General features: G+C 36.0%; 1 protein-coding gene across 3 annotated transcripts in view; it reads right to left on the bottom strand.

Annotated features, from left to right (window-relative positions):
- Nucleotides 1-22015, bottom strand: part of LOC150082125 (uncharacterized) — a 645531-nt gene that overhangs the window by 263445 nt on the left and 360071 nt on the right. For all 3 annotated transcript variants that reach the window (XM_090379113.1, XM_090379114.1, XM_090379115.1), the window contains 2 exons: nucleotides 21620-21711; nucleotides 5982-6201 (listed from right to left, as the gene is read on the bottom strand). In XM_090379113.1, coding sequence (XP_090235239.1) covers nucleotides 5982-6201; nucleotides 21620-21711 — 312 coding nt within the window. The remainder of the gene's footprint in view (nucleotides 1-5981; nucleotides 6202-21619; nucleotides 21712-22015) is intronic.

The following is a 22015-nucleotide window of genomic DNA, read 5'->3' as shown; positions in this document are numbered from 1 at the left end:
TATAATGAGCAATTGTGCAGAGAAATAGAGTGGGCCAGTAAATCAGAATGTCTTATAATGGGAGATTTTAACTTTCCAGATATTGACTGGAACTTGTGGGTTGGTCACTCGCACACTAGCAAGACTTTTGTGGATTTATTGGATGACTGTTTTCTACAGCAACATGTTCGAAAGGTAACCAGAGGGAGTAATACTCTTGATCTGATTATCAGTAGTTATTTCTTCATGCATTAAGAATCTGTAGATAAAGGAACCACTAGCATTAGCATAGGCATTTAATGCAAGAAAGCAAGCTTATGCAGCATCAGCCAAAAAAAAAAAAAAAACATTGCAATCACTGTCGCCCAGTGATCGCAATGTATTGATGTGGAAATTATTTAAAGATGTAACTACCATCAAGGCTAAAGGGAAGGGCTTTTGCTTTCGTAAAGGTGACTACAGAGGTCTCAGACAGTTTTTAAATTCTCTACAGTGTGATCAACTGATGATGTTACCAACAGTGAATTCTAAACGGGAAGCCTTCCGGGACTTTATTTTGGAAGCTACTAGGCTTTTCATTCCAACTAAGAAATACTGTTCAAGGTTTAGGCCTAAATGGATGTCAGATGAATTAATCAGGCTAGTGGCAGAGAAAAAGAATGTATGGGATGCATATAAAGTATCAGGCGATACAGAAGCCTATGGCAGGTATAAACTAGTCTGTAATCAAGTCACAAAGAAGGTTAGGCAGGCGAAGGTAGATTATGAGAAATCTTTGGCAAAGGATGCAAAGAAAAACAGCAAGGAGTTATTTACTTATGTAAACTCTAGAAGGAAAGGGATGAATCAGATTGGACCACTTAACATAGATGGGTTTACTATTGATGATCATGCCCAGGTAGCTGATAAACTGAATGAGTATTTTGCATCTACATTCACACATCAGGAGTTATTCAATGAGGTGAGTGCCAGAAGTATATAAAACGTTAACAGGGAGCTAAGTGATTTTGTAAAAACTGACAGCAAAGTGGAGGAGAAATTGTTGAAGTTAAACATAAGGAAGGCACCTGGGGTGGATGGGATCTATCCAGTTATATTAAAGGAGGCAGCAAAGAAAGTAAGCAAACCCTTGGCAATAATTATGAGAGCTTTCTTGAACTCAGGGGAGGTCCCCATGGACTGGAGGTGTGCAAATGTATCACCAATTCACAAAGGAGGTTCAAAAAGGTGACACAAGTAACTACAGACATGTTAGTTTAACTTGTGTTCCGGGGAAAATAATGGAATCACTGGTTAAAGAAGCATTGCAGGATCATCTAGACAAGACTGCAGTAATAGTTAAGACACAGCATGGGTTTGTCAAAGGGAGGTCTTGTCTGACCAATTTGATTGCTTATTATGATGTGGTTACAAAGGAACTGAATGCCAAAAAAAATTTTGATATCATATAGTTGGATTTCAGGAAAGCTTTTGATACTGTTGCACATGGAAGACTGCTACACAAATTGGAGAGGTATGGCATCAAGGGTAAGCTGCTACAATGGATAAAGGGATGGTCGAGTGGGAAACAACAGAGAGTGGTAATCAATGGACACTCCTCTTCGTGGACAAATGTTATTAGTGGAGTTCCCCAGGTTTTGGTGTTGGGCCCATTGTTGTTTTGTATATTTATCAATGATATTGATGAAGGTATATCAGGTTTAATGTCCAAGTTTGCAGATGATACAAAGGTTGGCAGGGTTGTTAACGACAGTATATTACTCCAACTGGATCTAAATAAGTTGGGAAAATGGGCTGAGAAGTGGCAACTGGAGTTTAATATTGACAAATGCAAAGTACTGCATATGGGTAGCAATAACTGAAGAGAAACGTACCAACTGGGTGGTACTACACTTAGGGAAGTGGAAAGTGAAAAAGACCAAATATGAAGGTAATTTGCAGCCAAATATGAAGTTCACTGAGCAGTGCAGATGGCCTGCCAGGACAGGTCATGGAGTTTTGTCAATGATATATAGGAATTTTGCTAGCAGGGACAGGGAGGCGATAATCCCATTATACAGGGCAATGGTCATCAGAGTACTGTGTACAGGTCTGGAAGCCTCATTTTAGGAAGGATATAGAGTTGCTAGAATGAGTACAAGGAAGGCCAATAAGATTGGTGAGGGGAACAAATCGGTGCTCTTACCAAGAAAGGCTTAAGTTCTGCAAATTGCAGCGCCTGGAGAGTAGGCACCTCTGAGGTGATCTGATTGATGTGTATAAGGCCTTGAATGGGTTTAGCAAGCTGAATGCTGATGGGAATCCTCCTCTTGCTCAGACTAAGAACCTGAGGGGACACAGTTTCAAATTGAGGAAAGAGTTGTAGAATAGATGTGTGGAAATTTGCCTTTAGCCAGTGGGTAGTTGATTAGTGAAGAGGTTTCCATCTTTTGTTGTGGAAGCTAATAGCCTAAATAAATTTAAGGCTGAGTTGGGCAGGCATTTGGAACGAATGGAGGGATGAAATGGGAGGGGTTTTTTTTTTTCTGGTTGATGCTGCATAAGCTTGCTTTCTTGCATCGTAGGCCTCTACTAATGCTAATATGGTACATACTTAGGTGACAGTTCATGTTGTTTGAAATGTCACCTAAGATTGACATCATGAGTGTTATTACTGATGCTCAGGTGGAGGTAGGACCATCTGTGGTTCTTATGAATATCCAGGAGTCTACACAGATGTGCTTGATGCCATGAACCTCCTTAGTGTAACTGAGGAGGTTCGCGGCCTCTTAGCAGATAGACATGAGCAGTATTTATGTGCCTAATTCCTAGTTGTGTAATTATAACCCTCTTGCCTGTTTTTTTTTGAAGCAAGACGATCTTGGTTGTAAAACTGGTTTAATATGCTTTGGTTTGCTATTTCTTTGATCTTCCCAAATTAGTTGCCATGGTGTGAGAAATTGCACCTAGTTATTTGAGCATAGTCTTGGTAAGGTATTTTTTTTGTCTACTGGCAAGTTGGGTGTGTAATTGATTTAGTGGCATTATCTCCCAATACACTGCCTGGGATTCCTATGTGTAGGACTCCCAGGCAGTATTCAGCAAAAGTGTTGTATATATCTCTACCTTGTTCTGTGAGGATAGTTAGTAAATGTAGGATATCACAAAGGGCTGGATGAGGAGCATCCAAGGAGTTCTTCAATGCTTGCTCAGGCAGTCAGTAAATATCATACTTTTCAGTCTATTAGAAGACTATGTATTCTCTGACCATTTATATTTCTGAAAGTTCTGCAGTGTATATACTGCATTCATTTAGTTGTGCTAATGTGATATTTGGTAAAACTGTAGCTATTCCCACTATGGTGTCACTTTTTTACCTATCTGTGTATACTGGAACATAACTGGAATATTCAGCTTTTATGGTGGCATGCAACTGTAAGATGTTCTCATTGGGTATTAATTCTATCCAGTCTTGAAGCTGAAGGTCATTTTTTGGTGGAAATGTGCTACAAAGTGATGAGGGAAGCTTTGGAGGGGTTGCAATTCTTTGTAATGTGATATTCCAGTTTGATAAAAGTTCCTTGAGTTGCACACAAGCTGAGCAAATGACAGACAGGTGGTTGTGGTACAAAATTTTCCACTGTAGCAAAAATAATATTGGTTGGTTAGGGTTTTCAGATAGTGAATAAACCATATATATCACATCAGCTGTTATCTCCTAATGGAGAGTGATGTGCCAGTTAGTGCACTTCAGCATATAAACTATAAATTAGAGAAGTATGAAAGGCTCCTAATGTGATATGTATAGTGCTGTACAATGCTGGGCTCAGCAGAGTCACAGCTTGGTATTCCACAGTGAGTTTGGACCTAATCAGAACTCTGTATAAACAAAGTAGCACTAAATGATCAGCAATCACATGGTTCCTGCGAGAACTCAGGATATTTAGCTCTTTTAAGCAACTGGTTCTCAATTTATTGGAAATTTATCTTATGGTCAAAAATGACACCTAGGAAATGAATGCAGGTTTGAACAAGTATTGGGGTACCCATCTAATATTAAATCTGGGTTGAGATGAAGTCTATGTTGCCAAAAGAAATGAATATTTGTTTTTTGTGCAGAAAGTTGAAAACACTGATTTTCACCCCAGTACTTTGTTGATGGTGCCTTGAAGATGCTCTCTATAGTTCTTATATTTTAGTAGTGACAGGAAATGCCGAGATCATCAACAAACAGCGTGATGTCCACTGTGTTTGGAAGCTACTCTACTAGTGCACTGCAATGACGAACAAGGTAGGGATACTGATCTAAATACTGTCTCTTCCTGCAAAAATACTTTGGACATTGCACTTTTAATGCACACTTCAAATGCCTGCTTTTACATGAAGGTTTGTATCAAAACATGTAGGTGGCCATGCAATCCATGGCAATGCAATTCACAAAGGCTCGCATAACTCTAAGTGGTTGTTATTCTTGTTTGGATTTGGAGCATTGGCGACTAAGGCCAAGTTGCTCCATATATATTGTCATAAAAATCAACCTAGGAGTAAATTGCATGTACTCCTAGGTTGATTTTTTTTGTTTGCTGGATGAAAAACTCAAGTTTCCAGGAGAAATAACCATCTACCCTTGCCTGAGACTGACTAACTCAACCATGTTATGAAAAAGACCCATAAAAATTCCTCCCATCATCAGTGGGATTCAAACTCAGGTCTTTTCCACTCAGTGTGGGGAGGATGGTGATCTTACCAAGTGAGATACTACCCATGAGGGCACAATAAGTGTTATCATAGGCTTTACTAATCTCAACACAGTCTGCAACCTGTTGTTCCAATTGAAGGAAAGTATTTCTAATGTAATTTTCTAACTTTACCAAGATGTCTAGCACTGATCTGTTTTTCCTCGCTCCATTCTGGGTTATGCAGATGATGTCATAATTTTTTAGATACCATGTAAGTCAATAGTTAATCATTTTCCAAAATAATTTAACAGACAGCTGGTTAATGAATAGGTCTGCAATTGCCTGGATTGGCAGGGTCATTCTAGCTTCCAGGAAAGCTAGAATGATAGTGTGGTGCCATTGCTCCAGAAAGGAATTTTATGGATAGATTTTATTGTACAGGATCAGGAGTGACTGTAATGATATTGCACTCAGTTGTTTGAACATCATGTAATGGATGTTGTCTGCTCCCACAGTGCTGTTTCTAGATGCCGATAGTGCTTGACAGTGCTCATGCATTGTGAATGGTTGGTTATATTTTTCATCTGCTTTTGAGGAGAAATTTAATTTATGCTTTTCTGTTACTGTTTTATGATTGTGGAAAACTGGTAGATATGATTAGTGCTAAGACCTGGGCAAAGGTTTTCTCAAGTGCATTTGCAATTTTCTGTGGTTCTGTAATACTGTGCCCCTTTTATGTTATAATTGGCAAAGTGGTATCATGGTATCTGCCATTGATTCTGCTGATTGCTTTGCTGATTTTTTGGGATGGCACTGTATGTTTCATCATTGAGGCAAAGCATCCAGGAGGCTTTTTGGCTGGAGTGCCTAACATACCTTGCTTTTGTGCAAGTCCACTTGCACTGAGTTGTTTGTTGTTTGTTTGCTATTTGGTTTTTAGGAGCATTAGCAACTAAGGCCATATTGCTCCAGGAATATGCGGTGGTCATTCCCTTGACCTTTCCGCATCCTCCGTATTTGGTGGTGACGGGCTTGAACCTTGGTCTAATCAAGAAGCGTGTGCTACGCACTGCTGCTCCTTCCCACCTGGCTATGGAGGCGCCCTTGTAGGGAGTAAATTATGAGCCAGTTAAAGGTAAACTGAATTATCCAAGCTATAAAGCATAATAAAACCCATATCCTACTCACTGGGACTGTTTACTAATTTCAAGTTACCAGATATTTTGAAGTTTTAGTGCAAGATTCAGTTTTCAGAACATGCTAATACATTATTAGTCCAGCTAAATTAAAAATATTATCTGATATTTCAAAAAACATACAAAGGTATATAGATGAGTTACTCACAAACAGAAGGTGAAACAAGTGAACAAGAAAGAAGTCGACTGGATAATACTTGCTGCTCCTGAAGTACTGACTGGAAAAGTGTATTCATTAGTTCTAACTGCTGCTGAAATTGAAGCTGTGGCTGTGCAAATTTATTCCAACTGATACCAGATGAAAAATCTTGTAATGGTGAAGTCTGCTGACCATCTTCTTGCTCTGCAGCAGAATCACTAGCCAAATTCTTAAAAGAAATTTGATTTAACTGTAAGGTGTGACTTATAACATCAATTTACAAACAGACAGACATAAAAAAAACAGAATGAATATTTGTTTTGCTATTAAGTATGAGAGGGAGGAGGGGAACAACTTATTCAATTTTAACATGATGCACTACTAGAAATTCCATCTTATATACTATGTGATTTTACTATTCTGGTTAGACCTCATTCATTTGAATTTAATGGAGCTGAAATATGTACAAGTTTAAATGGAAATTTAATCCTGCCAATTTAATATTTCTTATTCAATTTTTTTTTTTTTTTTTACCATTTTAAACTCCTACATACAATTATAATGAGTGGGCAATAATTTTTTCAACTCCTACATTTTAATTAAGATATCCTATAAAGCAAGTTTATAATAAATAAATAAAAATGATTGATTTAATCAAAACCCAGTTGTTGAAATCCAAACTTTTTAAAAAATTCTGGGAAGAAATAGGATCAGAATATACAGATTTGCTGCTCAAAAGTTAAGGGAGATGAAGTTACATGAAAAAGATGTTATATGGTTTCTATCCATATGGTTAGAAACTCTTTATAGTGAGCCTCTTTTTAATGTGCCAACACAGTATAATGTCCTATGTGATTGGTCCCAGCCAATTTCTCATTAACCTAATGCTATTTTACATTCAGTATAACAACCTTGAAAATAAAAAGATTTCTCTATAATGACCATAAATTTCTACCTCTTAATCTGAATTTTCACTTTCTTATTACAATATTTGCATTTAAAAAAGACAATGTTTCAAATATATTGGGTAACTGCAGCCTGACTGTGAGAAATCATTTTTTTTTTTAGATTTCCCATGCTCTTTTCTCACAGAGTGGTAATCAAATGAACACCAGCTAGAGGTCAGTTACAGTGCAGGTTTACTGGTATGGCTCCAAGAAAGCAAACAGCTTTGCTAATCACAGAAAATTAGGATTCTGCAAACTGTAATAATAGTGTGCATTCTAAGACCAACTTTGCCAAACAGTTCCGCATTCCTAAGAACACTCTGTTCATCATTCTGAAAGATTGGAAAAAGATTAAGTTTAGAGAAATTTGCCGTTACATCGGGTAGAATTTGAGCAAAAAAAGGCAAATTATCTGGATCTTTAAAAGGTAATTTTGGAATGGCTAATGATGGGTGCAAAAAAAGTTCCCATAGATGGTAACCTTTTAAAAGCTAAGGCTCAATCATTTGCGCATCAAATGGATATTGAAGAATTTAATAGTTCAGTGGATGGTTCCAGAAATTTAAGACTCTTCGCGCCGTATTTCAAAAAAAGTGTGTGGTAAAAGTGCAGCCATAGACAGTGATGTTACAAAGGAATGGAAGGAAAATTGTTTAAAAAATGTTTTACTGATATACAACCACCACAATGACATCTTCAATTCTGATGAAACTGTACTCTTTTTTTAAAAATTTTCTACTGGACAAAACATTTAAAGGTGAGAAATGTAGTGGCTGAAAAAAAAGGCCAAACAACAGATTACTGTTCTCCTAACAGCAAACATGACTGGCAGAGAGAAGCTTCTTCCTTTAATCATTGGGAAAGCCCAGAAGCCTCAATGCTTTAAAGGTTTGAGACATGGATAACATCACAAATCTAAGAATGGATCAGAGATTTAGATCACAGGATGAGTGAGAATAGAAAAATTTTGTTGTTTGTGGATAACTGCACTCCTCACTGTCAAGTAAATAACCTACGTGCAATCACTGTCAAGTAACTAGCACCAAATGTGATGTCAGTTCTTCAGCCACTTAATCAAGGTGTAATCCAGTTTTTTTAAGAAAAACTATCGAAGAATGCTATTAAATAAAATTGTGCTTTGCTTTGAAAGCAAATTCAATGCAAAATCAACATCCTACAGGCAATGTATTTTGTGTTTAAGAATGGAATGAAGCTGATGAAAAATTGATTGCCAACTGCTTCAAATATGCAGGATTTATCACCTTGAATGATGCAACATGTGAAGTTCCACATGCTCCTTCTTCTATTAATTTAATACTGTAGTACATATTATAAATAAGATTATACTACATTGTATTAGTAGAATTGCATTAAATATTCAAGCTTTTATTTGTTTTGTTGGGGATTTTATGAAAGATTGATATAACGTCCTTCCAATATAATAACCGTTTTTCTCATTCCCCTGAAGGGTCATTATATAGAGTTCTGACAGTATATTGTAATGTATAGGCACTCTACTTATGTACAAACGATTTACATATAACTCGTAGATAAGCACAAAGCCTTTAAAAAATAATAAAAATACCGTATATTGAAAATATATCAACAGTTTTGAACCACGCATGAGAAATGCCAAAATCACCTGCTGCTGTGCACAGTGGACCACCACTTTACGATATTAATCCATTCCAGAGACACCATCGAATCGTGAAATTATTGTAATGTGAACCCAATAACACAGTTTTTTGGTAATTTGTCGAAGACTTCAGAAGTTGAAATTTTTGCTATATAACTAAGCTATTTATCTCTAAAAGGTCATTTTTATGGAAATTGTATTAGTTTTATATAAATTTATGTCAAATAGGCACAACACAAAAAATCACTTTTAACTGAAGGATGCAAAAACAAAACACGTGGCCAACATGTTTACATGTTGCTACTGGCTGACAGGAAGGACTACGTGGTCTGGTAGGAGACAATCGTAAGCCCTGAAATCAGCAGATGCTGGAAAATGTTCACTAAAATCAGCTGTTTTTAGAATCAAATTAATATATGAATTCAGAAATGAAATGCGCTATTTTGTAAAAGAAAATAATTACTTATAAAGACTTACGTTCATTTCCTTGTTAAGTTTTCTTACTTAAACGACTTTGGGGGGAGGGGAGGCTAAATTAGACACGTACAACCTGCATTCCATTTTTTCACAAAGTGTGGCCCATGGTCACGTCACTGATATAGCTTAATTCCCTGGCTGCTAGTTGAGATGATACACCACTGTCCTCCGTAGCCGAGTGGTCAGGAGCGGGAGTGCAGTAGCACACACTCTTTGAGTAGACCGGGGTTCAAGCCCCTGACTGCTGAATACGGTCGATCTGCCAACCAGCACTGGACCAGCGTGGCAGATTATGGTCCATTTCCCTCAGCATGAATTGTTGAGTAGGCTTCCATCCTGCAGTGGGTTGATAATGGCTGCACTTTACCTTTTTACCACTGTCTACCAGTTGTCTGGAGAGGTCTGAGTTCAATTTCTATCGAAGGCTGAAGCAATTTTTAAGGTTGTCTTCAATCGAGACTGTAGTTAGCCAACCCCAGGCAGAGTAGTAAGGCTTCTTGTAAGTTATTCTGGGTTTTTCAGCCAGCATGTTTAAATTGGCCCTGGGAACACACTTCTACAGACGTTTTGGTCCCTCAGGGTTGTCACAGACATTCTTCCAGGTATGATACACTAGCACTTCCTACTTGAGTCTCAAATACTGATGAAACTGATGTTCAGGTCTCATTTGCAAGTCAGGTGGACTGAATTTTGGTGAAATCCAATCATTCTGTGATAACCAAATCCTCTGCCTGCACCTTCACATTGTTGGAATGGCTAATAACATTAGATATATTCCCCCTCCCATAAGCAAAGCATGAAACACTGTATCTAGTATACTATGGTTGAACCAAACATAAGCAGAGGTTGAGGTACAATGCCCACACCATAAGAGGAATACTGATGCTCTGTGTCACCAGGCAATACTAGGCATTAGTTGCTTCTCATCGTCAAGTGCAACACCACCACTTTGCTTATCGGAGACTTAGTGTTGAAACCTGTTTAGTCTCCAGAGCAAAGTTCCAGCGACCCCCCACCTTGTTTTCCATCGTGTATCTTGACTAATGTATTATGAGCCTCATGAAGAGATCCAACATTCCTTACATTTAGAGAAGGATACAGTTCTAAAACAGTATTTGGAGGCTTGCTGTTACAGTCTACCAAACCAAACCTGGTAACTCTACAGGAGGTGTATTGGAGAGAGTATGAGTAGTGTGTATGTGGGGAGCATTGTTGAAGCCATGTTTATGCAGAGGAGATAGGCATATTCTTCCTATATGTACGTCATATAAAAAAATTTCCTTAATTCATACATCACGTTCTACCTACCCCACTTTTAATTTATCTACTGAATGCAACATGAATTGTCAAATAAAAGAACCTTATCTGCAAAAAGATCTAAACTCAAAAACTTCCACATTCACTTTAAAAACACAGCAGCCAACTTTTTACTTTTTGGGCAAAAAAAAAAGAAGTGTTTTGTAAGTATCAGTGCTTCCCAAAAAAATAGGAGGAAAAGGAGATTTTTCAGAAAAATAGGAGATTTTTTTGAAGTACACACTACAAGACAAATTAAATGTCACTGTGGTATACATGTTTATACTAAAATACAGCCAGAGGCTTGTTTACCAGCATAGTATGTTTTTAAACATTAAACTACTTAAGACTTCTGTCTGTAGATTTCTGTTTAAAATTCTATTAGACTTCAATTCTTATTTATTTAGACTACACTAAAATTCTATTAGACTTCAAATGACTTTGATTGCTTCAAGAAAAGATACTGTTGCAGAATTTGTCCTCTTCAGAAATGTCGAGAGTCAAAGTTATTTATAACAACGGCCCTGCTGTATAGACTTGTTTGGCAGGAGCATTTGCAAAGCTTCACCCGAAAGACAAGATCTGAACTCAGTTTTTGTTTTTCTAACCTGGCTGAATATTCATTTACACTCAACACTGCTATGAGCCCTTTTCACAATGTGGCCGAGTTAGTCAGTCTCAGGAAAGGGTACCATGGTTCCTCCCCAAGAAACTCAGGTTTTCATTCAGCAAACAGAAAATCAATCACAGAATACTCAATTTACAGACAATATACACAGAACAACATGGCCTTAGTCACAGATGCTCCTAAAACCCTACAAAAACAACAGCTAAGCACAACATGGGATAATACTATATTTCAAACTTCCTTGTGCACTCAGTTCTCCAACAAGAACCACTGTACAACAACCCTTCAAAATAGTTTAGTAGGTTCTCACACTGAAACTGACACAACTGATGCTGCAAAAAATATCTACTGCTTTGTCTATTTTTTTAATCTTTAATGACAACAAGAAGTACTGGAAACTAGTCCACAAAAATTTTCAAATTTCAAAATGATGCACTGTCAATTGATGAAATTTGTGCTACCTCGGCATTTTATAAAACAATTTTTTAATGGGAACTTGTGAATTATGTAGTATCATGGTGCTATGAAGTACTTACTCACTGAGCTTCTCTTGTTTTAGACTCTTCATGACCTTTGCAATAAAAATGCCTGAAAGTCAGAATCATTCCATCTGGTTTAGTCTGCTATGGTAATTAATTTGTAAAATTGAGAGTGGAAGATTTGAAAACTGTTGGAAAAACAAATTTGCACATAATCTTCAATATATATCTAGGAATAATAACCTCAGTAAATGTGATGTGAGGTACATTGGATTGAAGAGCTGTGTTTGGATTTTCAAACTTTTACATAATATTTAAAAGAAATAAAGTTGGTTCGCCACTGTTTTACCAATCTAATTACATATTTAACCGAAGACAGACTACACATAAATACACGCTTCAAAATCTCTTTGTACTTCAGTGGCATGCACCAACTGAAAACTGATTAAACTTATCTTTCTAGATAGCAGTAAATTTACAAGTATTCATCAACTTTCACAATAAAGCATGCAATAAAGCAATTCCCTTTCTGAAATTTAATAAGATGACAAGGGCAGCCTATTACCACCAAGTACCCAATTTCCTCTTAATACTTTTGATACTTCAGTTTTAGGTCTACATATTAGACCTTAAAACTGAAGTAGCAAGACTACCATAACAGGTGCCGCATTATCAACGGTAAGTGCTACACAGTTTTTTGAAGCAATCCTATACGTTTTCAGCTTGATTGGCAGATCTTTAGTGTTGTACCCAGTAGAGTTACCTTCACAATACTGGAAGAAAGGTGCTTCCAATTTGAAAAAAAATTTTTTTTTAAAATTACAAAAGGTCACCACAATGGGATAGCTTTTGTCTGATTTCTGTCATTGCAGAAATTGAAAATGGTCCAATTTTCACAGCCATCAACTACTCTCATTTTTCTATCTGTGCAATTTCCCTTAATAATGCCTGTTTTTTTCATCCATAATCATATTTTTTTTGCTATTTCACTATTAAGAAACATTTCTCAACAATGAGCTTTTATGATCAGTACAAGTCAAAGGAATATTACATTCAATGACATAAAGATGCAAATGAACATTCATCATGTACGACATCATCACCATTAAAATGCAACATCTATTTTTGCACTTCTTTCTATTACACTACATGCTGTTATTATGCTAATTTCTTTGCAATTTTGTCTGATTACACTGCATTTTCCACTATTTGAAATTGAAAAATTACATCTACATACAAGTACAAAAGGCAAATGTGTTACCTTTTTCAGATTTTACAATATGTGGAAAAACCTTGTCTTTCAAAATTTCATATAGTATTTCTTTGACATCTTACTGAAAGGTATTGTTAATTAGCTTTGCACTACACAAGGATGATAAAATGACTGCACATAACAGAACTTATTCTGCGTTTCTGTTTTGCAATCTAGACTACCACAGCACGAGGCCAATTTGTTAAGAAAAATATGCAGAAATTTGCAAAAAAAAAAAAAAAAAAAAAACCAATTTTAACATTGTTTCATTTTTTTGTTGCACAAAAAAAATGGAGAAAAGGAGAGTTTTTACAAACTGATGGAGAAACTCTTTATTAGTAACTACAAGCAACCCCCATATAACACGGTACTTCTACAACACGGTTTCGCTCTAACGTGATTGATAAATTGCGGCAATCCTCACACCAACATGGTACTTATATAACAGGGTTTTGCTCTAACACAGTTAGAGAATTTCAATAAACCTTGCATAATAGGGTATTTTTGAGTTTTTGTGTGGGGAAAACCCTGTATTATGTTGGATTCAACATTTCCACTCTTTTTGAATCCGCTGTTGACTCGCTAGTCAAAAAAAAATTTACTGAGAAATATCTGTATTTTATTTTGTTGGAAAATCCCTGTGTTAGGTTCTGTGCTATTGAACTTTTGGAAAAATCTAGATTTCAAAGTTTTATTATTATTGGATAGCACATCAGGCCATCCAAACGTTGAAGTTATGTTCCTACCACCACAGCTGTACTAGGGTAATACAACTTCTTTTATTCAGCCATTAAATCAAGGCATTATATCCACCTTTAAAACTCATTACATCAGAAAATCGTTACAATGGACTTTGGAAAAAACTGATTCTGAATCTATTGAAGTAATGGAGGCATGGAAACATTTCTCAATTGTGGACTGTATCAGAATCAGCTTTATCGCTGAAAGAAGTAAAACCGTCAATGTTAAATGTGTATGGAAATATGTATGGCCAGAGTAGTTCATTCAGGAAATATGGTTGAGTTTGAAGAAAATGGAATCGGTGCGATAGTGGAACTTTCTACATCAGTAGGAGGGGAAGGTTTTATGATATGACTACTGAAGCCCTCGTGGGTAGCACAGTTCACAGAATCGCCCTCCTCCCCCACACCAAGTGGAAAAGTGAATTTGAAACCCGTCGATGATGGGAGGTATTTTTATGGGTCTTTTTCACAATGTGGCTGAGTTAGTCAGGCTCAGGCGAAATTAGCATGGTTTTTTCCTTCCACAAACTCGCATCCAGCAAAACAGAAAATCGACCTCAGGACACACGCAATTTATAGACAATATACACAGAATAACATGACCTTAGTCGCCTATGCTCCTAAAAAAATAAAAAAGGTATGATTACTGAAGACATTCAAGAATTACTGGTAGAAAAAGAGGCTGGCGAAGTGGATTTGGTGGAAATGGCACTGGAGGTAAAACCAATTCAATTCAGAGGTTGATAGCGCAGATGAAAATTCTAAACTTCCAAATGTTACACTAAAAAGCATATAGGAAGGCATAAAGTTAGCCAAGCAATTAGAATCTAATTTTTTGAATACAGATTCTTGAATGAAAGGAGCCTAAAGTTCAAAAGGGAGCTTCAAAAATGCTTAGTTCCATACGATGAAATTCACAAAAAGAACCCAGATTACTGATTTTTTTTAAAGAGGGCAGAAGATACACAAAATCTGGAATGGAGTATTTTTGTTAGTTTTTTTTTAACATTTTGTTAATGAAATAGTGTACTTTTGTTAGCTTTTGGAATGTAACCCCCCCCCTTTTTGTACTGTTTCTTAGTCCCATATAATACGATTTCGCACAACACGACATTTTATAGGAACCTAACTACCGTGTTACGAAGGTTACCTGTATATTGTAATAGTTACATGGAGACGGATCAAATCCAATAAAAAAAACATAAGGATTCATTCTTGTAAATCTGGAGTTGACAGCTATACACAAATATAAATATATGTGGTCTCAGCGATATCCATTTCTACCTACAATCTGCCAGTCCTCACTCTTTTTTGACAGAGTCCTAATTAACAGTTGCCTTGACTATTACTCGTTTGAGTTGCTCCAACTATTCCCTCTATGAGTACAGTGAAACTTCTAACGGACACCTCTCGTTAACGGACATCTCTCTACAACGGACATTTTCAAATTCCCCAACTCACCTCCATTGGTTTTAACGTGTTTTCAGCTTGTCTAGCGGACATTCTCTGTAACGGACGCGGACAGGCAAACTGCACTGTTTCGTTTAGATTAGCACTTAATTTGATCTCCCCATAACGGACAGCAGGCGAGCTCACGGCCCTTTTTCGAGGAACTTTTCTTCCACGTATTGCCTAAATCGTGTGTTTATTTTCTATTTCCAATTCTCTGAATTTTATCAAGGTTTACGTCGCGGTTCTAAACCCTTTTTCAAGAATTTTAAGGCACGTGTAAAACTTCTGATGAATTCGGTGTGTGCAGGGGGGGGGGGAATTTGGTCGGCCTTTCGTCTTTTCAGTTTCAGTTTTGTTCAGTGTCGTGTGAAGTGCACAATGTCTTCTCGTAAACATTTAACTTTAAAAGATAAAGTCGAATTCATTAATGTGTATGATCGGCAAACAAATAGTGTTCGCAATCTCGCTGCAAAATTCAAAATCGGGAAGACGCAGGTAAGCGACATCCTAAAGAAAAAAAATGAACTGCTCAAACAATTTTGGCAACACGGAAATGATCAGGTTCAAAAATCATTCCCGAAAATTGTTGGACTTCAAATTTGTCGCGCACGTGCTAAAAAAATTCCCATTAATGGGCCTATTATTAGGGAAAAGGCTTTGGAGGTTGCGAAATCTATGGGAGTAAATGAGTTCAAAGCTTCTGTGGGATGGCTAGACAAGTTCAAAACTCGGCATAAAATTTCTTGGAAAACCGTAAGTGGTGAAGGTGGATCTGTTGATACTGGGGTTGTAACAGAGTGGACCATCAAATTGGAAGATTTATGTCGTGATTTTGAAGCTAAGGATATTTACAACTGTGACGAAACAGGGTTGTTTTTTAAAGCTCTTCCTGAAAAAACAATGAGTCTAAAAAACCAAAAGTGCCAGGGCGGAAAAATTTCTAAGGAACGCTTGACTGTACTATTGTGTACAAATATGCTGGGAGACTTTGAACAACCTCTTGTTATAGGAAAACCACAAAATCCTCGTTTCAAGGGCATAAAGTTGAATCTTTTGAATGTTGACTGGAAGTCTAATAAAAAAGCGTGGATGACACGAGATATCATGAGCGAATGGATAAGTCACTTTAACCAAAACATGATTCGTCAAAACAGAAAAATTATTCTTTTCATGGATAATGCTGCATCTCACCCGCACATTGAATTGTCCAACATTCAAATCGTTTTTCTGCCACCAAACACATCTGCGGAGTGTCAGCCCTTGGATCAAGGGATAATAAAAAATTTTAAACTTCACTACAGAAAACGTGTTTTAAGACATCTCATTGCAAACATGAACGATGTAACATGTGCGAGTGACCTTGCAAAGAAAATCAGCATCCTAGATGTGATTCAATGGATTTCCTCTTCAGTAAACGCAATTAGAAAACAAACTGTCGTGAACTGTTTTGTAAAGTCTGGCTTCTCAAACGCAAAAATTGAAGTTGTGAACAGCAATGTGGAGCACCAAGAAGAACAAGAATTTCAACATCTATTGATAATGTACGATACTTCAGCTACAAGTGACCCTGGCTACAAAGATATAGACTCGAACCTCACTACTGAAGATGGTGCTCTAGATATCAACGACATTATCATCGATATTTTTCTAGAAGTTCCTCATGAAGATGAAGAAATGGAAGGAGGTCATTCTGTCGAAGAAACATATTAACGACGAACCACCGATGAAAATAGAAGAAGCGCTCATACAAATCAATCGTTTAAAAATGTTTTTCGCTGCTGAAGAAGATACTGCAGGACTTTCGATGGTTTCTTCACTCCAAACAAATGTTGAAAACAAAATTATCAGCCGGAAGAAGGTGCAGAAGAAAATAAGTGATTACTGTATGTATTTTTCTTAAGATAAAGTCACAATATGCATAGCACAATTGTATGTATATTATTTACAAAAATATTGTGCAAAATCTGTATATAATTTAATTTAATTTTACATTAAACGTTTAACAATTTTACTTTATATCTTGTGTATGTAATTGTGTATTATTTACAAAAATATTGTTCAAAATCTGTATATATTTTAATTTAATTTTACATTAAACGTTTAACGATTTTTCTTTCTTTCTTTTTTTTTTTTTTCTCCCTCAGACTTCTTGTTAGCGGACACTTCTCTCTAACGGACACATTTTCGTTCCCCATGGCTGTCCGTTAAAGGGAAGTTTCACTGTACTTTCACTTCAAAGACAGTACTTGTGCATATGACCACTCTGATATTCTTTGTCAGTTATTTCCTATCTTGGAATTTTCTCTGGTTAAAATCTCTCTGCCCCATTCTGTCAAATTCATCTATTGCTTTTATCATTCTCCCAACTACACTAATAACATGGAATTGTTTGGCTTCTTTTCTTTTCAACTCAACTCTCTCCAATCTAATTTTCCTAACATTGATGCAATTTTCCTTGGTGATTTTAATGTTCACAACTCCAGTTGGCTTCCCAGCTGGTTGAAATGCAGAGGCTTCTGCAGTTACTAATGATTTCACACAGTTTGTTCATTTACCTATCAGAATACCAGACAATCCTAATCACACCCCAACACTTGATATTTTTTTCTCAAAAACAACCCTTCAAAGTACACATTTAATGTTATTGGCCTTCCAGACACTTCCAATCACAACTTGCTGATGGTCTCTTCAAGCTCTCTCTCTCGGCAATTCTTACCGTACAATACAATATGGCCTTGTATTGTTTGTCATTATAAGAATGCAAAATGGGGCTCTGCATACGATTTCTATACTTATTTTCCTTGGTTGGATTAATATTTTAAATGCTCTGATCCTAATGTCAATTACCTTATTCTTATAGGGAAGAAATCGTTCATTCTGCACTCTACCCTAAAATCTCAACCCTTATCTAAACCTCTGTTTCCCAAACGACGTGTTTCACTGACACAATTTGACAGTAATCCAAAAAGGAAAAGAACAGAACTGTTGCACATCAGCATCCCATTTTGCATTCCTCTAATGCCAAACAAAATGAGGCTGAGGGGGGCAAGCTCCATTGGAGAAGAGACCATAACCAAGTTGTCATTTGAGGTGCTGCAGGACCACTAACATTGACTGTTGCTTCGTAGAATTTTTTGTAAGAAATAGATCAAGACTCTTGGGTGTGTGGTTATGATTGTCTGGTATTCTGGTAGGTGAATAAACAAGCTGAGTTGAGGTCACTAGTAACTGCAAAAGCCTCAACATCTTATCCAGCTGGTTCTGTGCAACTGGAAAACTAAAGCCAACTGGAAGTGTGAACATTAAAATCATCAAGAAAAATTATCTCAGTTAGGAAAGTCAGATTGGAGAAAGTTGAGTTTTAAAGAAAGGACGTCAAAAAGTTCAGTGATTAGTGGAAATGGTAGAACAGATGAATGCAACAGGAGAATCTTATGGAACGGGGTAGAGATATTTTAAGCCAGAGGAGATCAAAAAGAGAATATTCCAAATTAGGAAGTCTCTAACATGACTATTAGAACAATATATGTACAATTACTGCCTTTTAAGTAAAAGGAATCGTAAAGCAAATAATTAGGAAAATTCAGATGAGTAGTAGTAGTTGAAGCAAACGATAATTGAGATTCCCTAGTAAAAGTAAGTGGGGCTAAGACTGTAGGTGGAAATGGACTTCATTGAGATTGGAAGTGAGATCACATATATTTATGAAATGAACGAAGAAGTTTTTGAGAGTGTTAAATCTTTTTTCAGATAAGTGTGTTCTATTAGTTTGACTATTCATGATGCATTCAGAAGTGGGGGGGGGGCATGTATGCATTAAAATATACCCTACTAATATTACCCAGCTCCCTGATGAAAGCACACTATATTCCACCTTTTACAGTTTTAAATTCTGGAATATCCATCATCAATACCTCAAATACTGATCTCCAGGTAATTCTCCAATGGAGTAATGAAACATAGTTAACTACAATCCTTTTAAAACTCAGTCCTGTTTTATTACAAAAAAATGTCTACTAAACATGATACTCAGATTTCTATACAACATCGCATATCTCTATTAGGGATTACCCTGACTTCTAATCTTTCTTGGAATAAGCATATCACAAATACTGCTTCTTCTGAATCAGAAAAAACTGGGTTTTCTTTTTTGTTCTCAGAATTTCTTTTTTCTAAACATCTACATACAAATATCAAATGTGCCCTATCATGGAGTATTGCTCCTACATCTGGTATGGTATCCCCAAAACCTTTTTCAAGCTTCTTGATTCCATTCAAAAAGAGGGCAGTTGGGTTAATGACCCATCTCTTACAAAGTGCCTTCAGTATCTGTCTCATTAGTGTTCAGTTTCTGCTGCATGCCATTTTTATATATGGCATCTATAATTATATTTTCTCCAAACCAGTCCAAACGTGCTACGAGCCAGTGCCACTCACTATTCAACTCCAAACTTGTAGAAACAGCTCTTCCTATACCTCCTCGTTCATTCCTATTATAATGATATTTTTTGGAACAATCTTTCTTCACATGTAAGATCCTGAAAACTGCAATCTACATAAATTAAAATCTACTAAGTACCTTCTGTCTTCTTGGTCTTCACCCCATACTTGGTACTGAGCACTATAGGTTATAATGCCTTTCATGTTTTGGATATTCATACAAAAAACAGACATGCACAGATATCAGTACACTCTTGGGGAGGGGGCTGTTAAAATAATAATAATACCCTATCCCGAAGGACACAACCAAATCCAGTAATTTTTATGAGGGTATGAAACACCACATTCAATTTGATTGGGCTTGAACTTCAGCAACATATCATGTGTGAGTCTTATTGTAGCTCCTGCTATGGTGGGAACATAAGGTTTAGTGAAGATGATCAAAGATAATGTAGCAAGAGTTGGAAACTACTCACCAATGAGATATTATTAATTCTTCCACCAAAATCTCAGTGATGAGTTATTGAAGGTTTCAAGTGTTATGCCTGTTGTTATCAAGGTAGTCAATTTCACCTGATCTAAAGGTCTTGAGCAGTTTCAAAAAATGCTGAATGTTCTGGGAACAGAATTTGGGGAAGATGTTTATTATTCTAACAATAATTAAGCTGTGGGGCAAAATGCTGAAGTTCAAACTGGAATTCAAACTTTCATGAAACTGAACACAAATCCAATTCACCAAGCTTTAGCTAACTTTAGTATGACTGAGGCCTTCCATATGGTGTGGAAAGGACTGGTTCAAATCTTGATGGTAGGAATTTTAATATCTCCTCCCATGCTGTGGCATGGTTTTATCTCCTGGAAACTTGGGTTTTTGTCCAGCAAACATGCAGATCGACTAAAGACTATACACAATCACAGACAATATATCAATGTCTTATGGCTTTAGTTAACTTTACTAAATATACACACTTGTGTCTTGTCAACAGTACATATTTCTGTGAGCAAGTGTTTTCAAGGATGAAAAATGTTAAGCGTGGTGAAACATTCTGTATCTTGCACATGTCTGACAGGGTTCTGTATCACCAATGGCCATTTTATGAATCCACTAGAAGTTATTACACCACTGACATAGAATAACTTCTTTGTGAAAAGTAGTGTCAAATTTCACAGTGACTTTTAAAAATTTCCATTTTTAGTAATATTTCTTCTCTCTCTCTCTCTCTCTCTCTCTCTCTCTCTCTCTCTTATTGCTTTCTTATGATGTTTTTGCTCAATATTTAATAATATTACAAAAACCATGTAATAATGCAGCATCATGTAATAACTGTGAACTGTGTTGGAATTTTGTATTTAACTGTTAAATGCAAAAAAAAAAAAACATAATAATAATAATAAATAATTAATTAAACTGTAAATATAAACAAGTGATTCAAAAAAAAATCCTGATTTGAAAATTGCATAATCAGTGGTAAATAATGGTGTTGCCCATGCCACCTTTGATCTTCAGCATTTTCATTTATTTTAGCCCCTAACCAAATATGATTGGATCTCCTCTAATTTATACATTTTGAATTTTCCTCCAAAAGGTGAGAAACCAAAAATTTTTCTTTGGGATGAAAGTTAACACATTCATCAAAAAACTTGACCTGTGGTTAGAAGGGATGAATAAAGAATGAAATCACATGTTTATGAGGGTGAATATTTCTTACTGGATAATGAAATTATTGAACTTTCTCTTGTTGCTGTAAGGTTTAGATCACTGGAAAATATATAATAGTTTTGAAATAATTTAAATCATTTCAACTAATTTAGAGATCCCTTTGAACTGCAAACTTTATTAGTGAAAATGGGTGAACACAAAAATTTGATTAATCCAATTATTCTTCTTTGAGACTCAAGTCTAACAGTTAATCTTTGTTTTATTTCTGGCTGATTATACAAGACTAGTCTTCTTTAAGTGAGAAAGTATCTCTTCTATGGTCTAAAATTTTACAAAATATATTTATTTTAAATTTCTTTGTGTAGAATTTCAAATTGTAAAATTACTGCTTGAAGTGGAGCTTATAATTTGTAATACTTCCTAATGTCCTTGACTTTAGGTACATGTTTTAAGATTTTATTATTATCTGATAGCAATGCTAATATTGTATATGATATCCGATTAGTGTCGCCCATTATCAAATTTTTAATTTCAATTACACACAGAGAGAGAAGTTAAATGTTATTAGCTATATTATTCTTAATCTTGTGAGATTATATATTAATATTACACACTTAATATTTATTAAATGCTTTACCTCCTGATGTACTCCATCACAAGACTGCTGAAGTCTACTATTACCGGCTGTGCGATGAAAATTCTTCCTTGACGCCCACTGATTGAGTGCTCCTTTTATAGTATGATTTATGCAAGCAAAATAGCACACAAATACAATAAATAATAAATATATGGGCAATAATTTTACACTTATGAACACAAAATGTCAAAGATATCATAGATTTCAAAGCAAAGTATATAATGAAGAAATTAAACAATATATGAGAGAGAAATGGCAAGCTTACCATACACAACATTTACCATTTTTAATATCCTTGGCAATACATATTGCATATCCTGTATATATATATATATATATATATATACGTAAGGAGGAAAAAAATACGTGGTAAGCTCCTGTTATGACACTCTGCTG

The sequence above is a fragment of the Mastigoproctus giganteus genome, chromosome 8 (genome assembly GCF_048544385.1).
Source record: "Mastigoproctus giganteus isolate SK-2022 chromosome 8, ASM4854438v1, whole genome shotgun sequence".
Classification (NCBI taxonomy): domain Eukaryota; kingdom Metazoa; phylum Arthropoda; class Arachnida; order Uropygi; family Thelyphonidae; genus Mastigoproctus; species Mastigoproctus giganteus.
Note: the sequence above shows the minus strand (reverse complement) of the source record. Positions and strands in the feature narration are given on the sequence as shown.